The sequence below is a fragment of the Salvia hispanica genome, chromosome 6 (genome assembly GCF_023119035.1).
Source record: "Salvia hispanica cultivar TCC Black 2014 chromosome 6, UniMelb_Shisp_WGS_1.0, whole genome shotgun sequence".
Taxonomy (NCBI): domain Eukaryota; kingdom Viridiplantae; phylum Streptophyta; class Magnoliopsida; order Lamiales; family Lamiaceae; genus Salvia; species Salvia hispanica.
This window is the reverse complement of record NC_062970.1, coordinates 11807961-11818380: the sequence shown is the minus strand read 5'-3', so window position 1 is coordinate 11818380 and position 10420 is coordinate 11807961. Positions and strand designations below refer to the sequence as shown.

The following is a 10420-nucleotide window of genomic DNA, read 5'->3' as shown; positions in this document are numbered from 1 at the left end:
AAAAAAAAAGTGATATTTTACGTTCTTCATCTTCTTTGCTCCCTTTCGCCATTTCATTGACTTTGTGTTTTTCTTTGCATGAAACCTATGGTAGTAATAAAGTTGGCGACAAACGTAGAATTTTAGCTTCCAAATGTTATAGATAATCAGCTTCTGCGATTTCTTAAAATAAGATTTATAAGTGTTATTTTTCTTTTCACCGTCTCTTACACGACCCTCTCTCCACAGCCTCCGACTCGCGTTTTCGGCTTTTCGCTTTTTACAGGACTATATCTCCACCGCCTCCGTTTCCATTAACCGTTGCAGAAGAACTCCTGTCGTCGACCGCTGAAGTTGAATCCTTTAAGGAATTAATTTTGAAATTCATCTATTATTTGCACTGAAAAGATAATTCTACAATGAAATGGACAAAAACTAAAGGCTACCAATAATTCCTAAAACTTTTTAAATTACACTATACATTATAGAAACAAAAATGCATTTTCTAGGTAAACAATAATACATGAATATTAGTTTATAATTTAATCAATTGCATTTAGTCATAGATTTGAAAAGTCAAAAAAACGCATAAATCGAAAATTCCTCATGAATCATTCAATTGAATGATTTAGTTATACCATAATCACACAATAATCGGCAGTTACATGGGTTACATTATGTTATTAATGGTATTAACATTAATTTGGCCATAGATTTCAAAAGTCATCAATTTTAATATTTTCCCCACACCATCGACAGTTATATATATGCCTACATGATTTTAAAAATGGCATTTACGTTATGTAACATTTTATAACCATCATCCAAAATTTCTAAATTTTCAAGATATTGCTCAAAACTTATATATATTCAAAATGATGGCCAAAACTGATCTTTATATATGTATAAATACACAAGCAACTCGAAAGATGCTTTATAATGTATGAACCCAATCTATGCTGATGTAATAGTTTCAATAAATTTGAAGGAGATTTATATATAGTGATAATTTAGAGGAGCATTCATCCTTTCAAGTTTCAATTTGGGAGATCATGGCTAAAGGGTTTGAGAAGGGTACGAACAATGATGAATTTTTTCTTAGTTCGAAAATTCTTCTTTTTCTTATTGAGATCGAAAACTGATCTTGATACCATATTGTTTCTGATGAATTGAGATTTCATTGATTGTGTTTTTGTTTATACGGTAAATCTAATATAGAAGTAAGGAAGGATATTTACATGGGAAGAAATAATGCTCCTAAAATAACTTATTCTACATATCTCGCATATTTTCATTGTGATTTCTTCATATTTTGGACATTATTTTGTTTAGTATCTTCAAAAACTCATTATGATGAAGCTCACGTTAAATTGCTGCCGTGGAAAAATATCTTTACCCGTACTAATGTAAAAAGTTAAAATAAAACTGAACGAGATAATATATACTCCCTCCATTCGCTATTAGGAGTCCCGGTTGACCATTTTAGTCCGTCCGCCATTAGGAGTCCCGGTTCACTTTTACTATAAGTTGTAGGTACACCTCACTTTCCACTAACTCATTCCACTCACATTCTATTATAAAACTAATAGTATATAAAAATGAACTTTACATTCCACTATTTTTTCTCACCCACTTTCTTTTATATTTCTTAAAACTCGCACCGAATTCAAATGAGACTCTTAATTGTGGACGGAGGAAATAATAATAATTTAGAGGAGCATTCATCCTTTCAATTTTGGAGATCATGGAATTGAAATTAGATGAACAAAGTTTATGATTTTACAATCAATTTGAAATTATTTTAAAAGTTTTAAAACTAAATTGTATTGAAAATAAAAGCGCGTGTGGCCCCAGTTAAAGAAGAGTAGATCATTAATTGGTCCCACAGAAAATAGAATATGATTATGTTTATTGAGATAGACAATTTTTTCAACAAATCTTCCTTGAATTATTTAGTAAAAACGGTGTGGAAAAAATCAACTAAATATGATAACGACATATCCAGCTATTTATTGACGAAGGCTGAAGAGCCGTAGTAAACATCGTTTCAACGTCACTTTCTTTTCATATTTACTTATCTAATTCATTAACGTAATTTTAAAGATTTTTATAGATTAGTTGCACGAGTAGTAAACTTTTTTTTTAATCAGTATCCATGTTTGACAATCTGTTTCTTTTTGTAATAAAAAGTTTGGCCAAATTTAATTTCATGGAGATGTTCTGACATCCAATAGGATTCTAGAAGACACGCATTTTGACATACAAAAGTTTGGCTTGATGGATACTTCCTATGTCACAAGATAGTTAGATTCATATTATTTTTTGGACTGTATCAAGATAATTGAGTTATTTTTTTCTTCTTTTTTTTTATAAATTTTATCATCTCTCATAAATTATTCTTTCTTCATTTCTCTTGTTTTATTCTTTCTCTTATTTTAATATTCCACTTTAATCTTTAATATATCAACTTTTTAAATTTCGTGCAAAAAAAAAAACGCCCCGACTACTTTGAAACAAAGGAAGTATTTCTACATCTTAATCATGAATGATTAAGAGAGAGGATTTTATTCCTTTTTACATATAGTTCACTTCATTTTATCTAATCTGTGGTAAGTATATAGGTTCAACAATTACCGAATTCATATCCCACAGCTCCTAATTAATTATTTAATACCCCTTACTCTAAACGTATTACTACTGCATTGGAATAAAAATCATCCAAAGAAAGATTTCATGGGAATCTAAATTACGTCCTTGTCCACCCATGTAAGTACTCCCTCCGTACCAAGAAAGATGACATCTTTCTTTGGTGGCACGCGATTTTGTGCAATTTTATGTTATATGTTAAGTGGATTGTCCACCCATGTAGTACTCCCTCCGTACCAAGAAAGATGACATCTTTCTTTGGTGGCACGCGATTTTATGCGATTTTATGTTATGTGTTAAGTGGAGAGAATAGAGTAAGAAAGAGAGAATAAATTAGAGATAAAAAAATTTCCGTTTTTAGTGATATGTCATCTTGAATGTGATAAATTAAAAAGAAAAGTCATTGTCAGTGAGACGGAAGGAGTACTAATTAAGATTCTCCACTTTTACAATGTTCACACACAAAATATCAATTTCACTTCTTGACAAAATTACATAATTAATATTCCCTACATGCATGTAATAACCGCGTTATGTGTACTAATGTATTAAGAGATAGGCCCATGTCTCGACTAATTAGTGTGCCTTGATGCTTGTATATATGTAATTGTGACTTTTCATCAACCCTACCCTTTTTCAAGGAAAATTAGGCACGATTAAGAAACTATGTGTTGAATTTGTCAATTAGGTAATATGATTAATCTAAATTGCATGCGATTAATAATATACATAACTAATTCTACCCTAAAAAGGAACAATAATTCACCAATTAATTCTCATGCTACATGGTTGGATCATTTACTTAGACATGAAGTTGCCACTTTGCTAATTTAATAATTAACTAACCTTGACGATAACTAATCAATGTTCAATGGCTCTCACAATCGTGGGTATAATAATTAATAATAAATAAATAAATCCAGCTTTTTTGTAGGTTGACTCGGACCAAGGGAAGCAAAAGCTACAATACAAATCAACCAATAGCAAACAAAAATAGCACCAACTCTTTTTTCTTCGTCCACTATAAATATGTGAGCAATTCTCTTTTTTATATCACAACAACTCGAAATATTTACTTAACAAATTTAAAGTCTCTTGTCTTTGAAACTAAGCTTGAGTATGGCCGTTCTAGTACCTCAATGTTGGGCTCGATTAATGCTCCTTCTCCTTCTCATTGGAGTGAGCAATGCTCAATTATCTTCAAATTTCTATTCATCATCATGCCCTAACCTCCTTTCCATCATTCGAACAGCCGTAAATTCAGCTGTCTCGAGCGACTCTCGCATGGGGGCTTCCTTGCTTCGTCTGCATTTCCATGACTGCTTTGTCGCGGTATATATTCATTCGCATCTCATTATTCTTTTTATTTTTAGATATTTATTACTCTCCCAGTCTCACTCTAAATGACATTTTTTCCTTTTTAAGATATTCCAATCTAAAGATTCTAAACTACACATTTCTAAAAATCAAAATATGGCTCTCTCTACTATATCCCTTTCTCTTACTTTATTTTGCACTTAACTAACAAAATAACAACATAAAATTTCAACCGAAAAGGAAAGGCTTCGTTAGAGTGGGACAGAAGTAGTACTATTTTAAGTAAATTTACATTTTTTAATTTTCATGCATCAACTAATCCCACCATGTCTACGTGCATGCGTAGAGAGACATAATAATTATTCAACACGAAAATAAAATTTTCAAATGGGCGATGACTTTTCATTAGCACACTTTAATTAGTTCACATGTCATTTGCTTCCTAACTTGAAAAACACACACACACAATTAATCAACACTAGAAAGTTTGTTGGTGATTCAATAGTAGTAACATATACGAGTATATATATAGGGGTGTGATGCATCGGTTTTACTGGACGATACGGCGAATTTCACCGGTGAAAAGACCGCCGGTCCAAACAACAACTCGTTGAGAGGGTTCGAGGTGATCGACAACATCAAGACTCAAGTCGAGGCCGCCTGCCCTGGTGTCGTTTCGTGTGCTGATATCCTGACCGTAGCTGCCCGAGACGGCGTTGTAGCTGTAAGTCAACTTGAGTTAAATAAATCCCATGTCTAATACTCCTAGTACTAATATTTCCTAATATTTGGTGTTATTTAATTAAGCTGAACGGGCCGAGCTGGGCTATCGCACTAGGAAGAAGGGACTCGACCACTGCAAGTTTGAGCAACGCAAACAGCCAAATCCCGGGTCCTGGCAATAACCTTAACGCCCTCATCACTGCTTTTTCTAACAAAGGCTTCACCGCTAGAGAAATGGTTGCCCTCTCAGGTAATTTCTCTTTTTCCGCCCCTCAACTTCTCAAGTCGGGATCCGCCACTGGGACCAACCCAAAGTTATTCCTCTTGTTCCTGTTTTGTCCTCTTCATTTCGGTTTCTGTTTCTATTTCTACATCTCTTTATTCCGTTTTTGAGGTTTCTTTGAGTTTTATTTCCATCTATTTTTTTAAATTTTCGATAATTTGCATAATTTTAACCCACGATACCTATTCCTTTTTGAAGTTCCTACCGCCTTTCTACTTATCATTTACGTGAAAACAGTCAGTCAAAATGATTAATTTCGATTGAATTTCCAAATGAATTTGAATCAAACTTGCCTTCCAAATCACATCGATCCATATCAGTCAATCTTGTAGGAGTATTGTAAACCTTACTAATAAGGGAATATTTTATTTGAGTGAAAGAATAACACAAGTTTTAACACTTGCTTTGCTCATACACATATGTACCTCATGAATGTACAAACGAGTCCGATATAAAATAAGTGTCATGAGTCATGACTATGTTATGAATTCGTTGTAAAACTAAAGGAAATGAAATTTTGCAAAGATTCGATAGTGATAAAATCTAACTTTAGACTGATATTCCCAAAGTGAGATGGAGGGAGTAATATATAGAGTTTGCATTTACTTACATTCCTTTCGCTCATTTTAGAACTCAGCTCTATATAATTCCAAGTGCAGGATCCCACACAATAGGTCAAGCAAGGTGCACCACATTCCGGAACAGGATCTACAACGAGGCCAACATAAACGCGACGTTCGCTACCAGCACAAGGGCCAACTGCCCCCGCAGCGGTGGCGACAACACTCTGTCTCCGCTGGACGTCGCCACGCCAAATGCCTTCAACAACGACTACTACAGAAATCTCATCAGCCTCAAAGGCTTGCTCCATTCCGACCAACAGCTCTTTAATAATGGATCCACCGACGCTCAAGTCAGAGCCTACTCGACCAATTCGGCTTCGTTTTTCAATGACTTTGCCGCGGCCATGGTCAAGATGACAAACCTTAGCCCCCTTACCGGCACCAACGGCCAGATCAGGAGGAACTGCAGAAGGACCAATTAAAATAGTTTTCACTTTGTTATGACTTTGTCATCACTAAATTTGGATGTTGTTTGAGGTTTTTCCTCTGTTTTTGATTTTGTGTTATTTGAAGTGATCAATAAAGATTGGTGCTAAGTGTTGTTAATCTTTGGTCACCCAACTTGAATTATATACTAGTATTATATAGTTAAGATAAATTTACAGTCTCTAGTTTTCCTAAGTTTTGATGTTATTGAGTTGATTATGTGTGACTAGATTTAACATGTTGCTCTTATTGCTTCCTTTTCACCTAATCCTAGTCCATGGCTACTTGATACTGGTGCAGCACAACAAGTTTGTTGTAACTTAGCATTGTTTTCTACTTCCTTTCCCCTCACCAATACATCTGTCAATTTACCAAATGGCAACACATCTCAAGTTCATTATCTCAACATCTATCACTCTCTCATCTGTTCTTTGTGTTCCTACTTTCTCATACAATATTATCTCTGTCAGCTCTCTAACTAAGTCTTTTTCTTGTACTGTATCCTTTAACCATAACTCCATTTTTAAGAAGTTCCAATTCCCGAAGCTTGCTCCTACAAATGATGGGACAAGCCAATAATTTGTACACGGTAAATGGAACAGTGTAAATAATGCATGAATAGTAGAATAATGTGTGGACTGTGGAATAGTGTTGACTTCTTCCACAATATGCAAAATGATAAAAAAATGTGCAAAATGAGATGGTCATTTTCAGCTGCACAGACATATGTATAGTAGTCAATGATCATATAAATTTCGGGCGATCATTTCATTCAAGGTCACTCCAACACGCCAAGTGGAGTTTTTTCAGAAAACTTCATAATGAGTTCTCCTAGATACCATGCAAAGGAGTACATGAGAAATAGTAATAATATTTTAATATCATGCGGTCAAAAGAAGAAATATGAGTTGCTTACCTTCCCTTGAATTTCAGAATATCGGACAACGTTTATAAATCTGATCATGTAGAAAATCGACGTTGCTATTGTTGAAATGGAAACACTTAAAAACTTAATAACGAAATATCGAACCGTTAAAATTTGATCTCATTCGGTAAGAATGATGCTTTATGAGTCGTCTACCTTCAGTTAAAATTTTGGGACGATCGATTATTGTTTGGACCTCCGATTGTGAAAAAATCAAGGCTATCTCTTGTTTGGCAAAAAAAAAGAAAGAGAAAAGAAAGAGAAAGGGAGGGGGAGGGGGGGGGGGTATGTTGAAAAAGAATGAGACATAAGATGGAAGTTGAGTGGTAGAGTGACTTTTTGCTTTTATGTGGATGGAACCAAGGCTATCTTTTTTACTTTTATTTGTTGGACTTTGTTGGGCCATTTTAAGTTTGTAACTTATTGTGGGTCTTAGACTTTAATTTGTGGGGTGGACTAACATATATAGTTTATGTTGGGCTAAAATAATTGATGGAGTATTCTTTTAAATAATTGGGCTACAATTAAGTAATTATTGTGTTGACATGAATATATTGTTAAACTCAAATTAAATCAATTGTTCGGACTTAAGTTTACTTGACTTAATTTAATTAAGTTAACTTGTATGATTTTGATTCAATAAATACTCGGATTTATTAAATTACTTAATCTCTCGATTATTTAATTTCAATAATTAAATCTCTAAATTTAATTAAAGTGAAATAATTAATGTTTAAAAGAACGAGACGATAGGATGTATATCATCCGCTTTATTTAACCCTTGAATTTAAATCGATTATTATCTTTTATTGGACAAGATCCATCGCAAGTTACTTAATACCAAGTGAGTTTATATTGTTTTATGGAGACGGAAGTGTACGAGGTGAACGTTTTTATCCTACGTACAAATTTGGAAAAAAATATAAAGTATAATTGAGATAATATTTATTTATGCAAATCATGTTGTCTTGCCATAAATGATTTTTTTTTTTTAATGTATGACGTGTATTTGTTTTGGCTATATCGAATGTGCTATGCCAAAATTTATAAATCGAATTCGGGTCCTAGATAAGGGAGAGTTCCTACTCGGACTAGTGTGCATGTGGACTGTGTGTCATCGTAAGGGTTGGCCGGTCCGGTGATCGTGGAAAGTGGCCACTTTCCCGTCACAAGATGTTCAAATGTAGTGAATTACAGAAAGAACTTAGATTGCACAATCGAACTTTTAAGTAAGAGAATTTGGTAAGCTCACTCATTTCATACCATAATTATTGATTTAAGAACCCTAACAATTAATTACTCCTCCCGTCCATGATACAATGTCTCATATTTAATCGGCTCTGGTTTTATTAAATTGTTTATGAAGTAAAAGTAGATGATAAAAATTAGAGGATTGCTGGTCTTATTATTTTTTTTATAAATAAAAATACTCAATCCTGAAAGGGAGGCATAGAAAAACATAGAAAAACAAAAGCCAAGCATCTAGAGCAAAATACAAACTAAAAAACAAAGACAAGGCCGTCCACGAAAAGTCCCAACAAAAAACCTATAAAAGTGACAAAACAGACCAACATCAACACAAAACCAGACAACTCACTCAAGGATATTTAGTTTTATACTCCATAAAATGTTAGTGGAATGAGTTAGTGAAATGTCTTTACCAAACATGATAAAAAGTGAATATTGACAATTATTGGTGGTCAGAAAAACAAAAATGTCACATTTAACATCGGGAAGAGGGAGTAATAACAAACAAAATTAAAAATTAGTGACACAATTAAGTATTAATAATGCATCATCACCAATACTAATAAAAATAAATTTGTATTACAAAATTATGGTATATGATTTTTTTTTTGGTTGTTATAAATGTTATACTCCATCCAGGTGCCGTAAAATATCGCATATTGTCAATTTAGGATTCCACAATGTTTGATTACACATTTACTATTCTGGGTAAACTAACTTTATAATCTAGTTATCCACTAACCAATGTTACTTCTATTTTATTATCAATTGAGATATATTTACAGGAATGAAGTAAAAATCTTATCCAATGAAGTAATAACGTTTCTGAATGAAGTAATAAACTCAATTGAATAAATTGCATTTTTAAATGTTAATCAAGCAAAAACCCACGTCAATAAATTTGAATGAAGCATATGTTAAATCATTTCAAAACCTATTGGAAGCAAGTAAAAACATGTTGTAGTTTCAAGGTATTACGTACAGAATGAAGTAATAAACCTATATAATGAAGTAAAATGGGCTTGTAATGAAGCCGAAAATTTTTTCACAACAGCACATCTCATCAAAAAACTAGATCTAATGGCCCAGATTTGGTCTCTAGTCAATTCCAACCAACTTCTTTCTCTACAATTCTCTCTCATCGTAGAGAAGGCGCCACCGTATCCTCTTCTCTAGCTCTCTTTCTCTCCCTCATTAGTGCTTCTACGACCACCGCTCCCTCCACCTCGCTACTTCGCTACCCGCTTGCCACCGCCAGCCTGGCCGCTTCGCTATTGGAATTCTCATCGGATGCATCCTTGCCTCCACTCAATAGCTCGGTGAAGGAAGCAACATAAGAAGATTTCTCTTTCTCATTTTCCTTAACCGTCTTCTCAAATCTGGAAATCGAGGTCTCGAAGCTGCTGCTACCACCGACCGCCGCCGGAAAGGGGGAATTGATCGGCGGCAGCTCTGCAATCGAGCTAGCTGCTGCCGCGAGCAGCCACTCCACCGCCTTGCTCGGCTGATCGTCCGTCAATTCGCTTTAAAGTAATAATACATAAAAATGAAGTAAATCACAGTAAAAATGAAGTAATAAAATATTATAATGAAGTAACATCTTTAATTGATGTGTTGTTTGCACATTAAAGTATGCCATCAATTCGATTCTTATTGAACTAAATTGTTGTTACAACACATTAAAATGAACTACATATTCTTTTTAATAAAATAGTAAATTGATAAGATGAAGTAATAAATTATGATAATAAAGTAATATAAATGATCTGTTTTCCTATTAACTATAATCTAGTTAGTATGAAGTATTGAATTCATATAATGAAGTAATAAGTTATGATAATGAAGTAATATAAATGATCTATTTATACAGTAGGTTTTATTACTAAAATAAAGTAATAATACATAATAATGAAGTAAATCACAACAAAAATGAAGTAATAAAACATTATACTGAAGTAACATCTTTAACTGATGTGTTGTTTGCACATTAAAGTATGCCATCAATTCGACTCTTATTGAATTAAATTGTTGTTATAACACATTAAAATGAACTACATATTCTTTTTGATAAAATAGTAAATTGATAAGATGAAGTAATAAATTATGATAATAAAATAATATAAATGATCTGTTTTCCTATTAACTATAATCTAGTTAGTATGAAGTATTGAATTCATATAATGAAGTAATAAGTTATGATAATGAAGTAATATAAATGATCTATTTATACAGTAGGTTTTATTACTAAAA

The 10420-nt window shown here is 33.1% G+C and overlaps 1 protein-coding gene and 1 long non-coding RNA gene across 2 annotated transcripts; one reads left to right on the top strand and one right to left on the bottom strand.

Annotated features, from left to right (window-relative positions):
• The first annotated feature begins 3695 nt into the window (after window positions 1–3695).
• On the top strand, window positions 3696–6117 carry LOC125192123 (cationic peroxidase 1-like). The gene is made up of 4 exons (XM_048089585.1): window positions 3696–3957; window positions 4475–4666; window positions 4750–4915; window positions 5608–6117. Exons 1-4 carry the CDS (start codon window positions 3745–3747, stop codon window positions 5991–5993), a joined length of 957 nt encoding a protein of 318 aa, XP_047945542.1. The 5' UTR covers window positions 3696–3744; the 3' UTR covers window positions 5994–6117.
• On the bottom strand, window positions 5979–7155 carry LOC125192124. Its single transcript, XR_007171306.1, has 2 exons — window positions 6914–7155; window positions 5979–6550 (listed from the first exon to the last, which is right to left on the bottom strand). It is a non-coding gene; the product is annotated as an uncharacterized LOC125192124 (long non-coding RNA).
• Between the last annotated feature and the right edge of the window lie 3265 nt (window positions 7156–10420).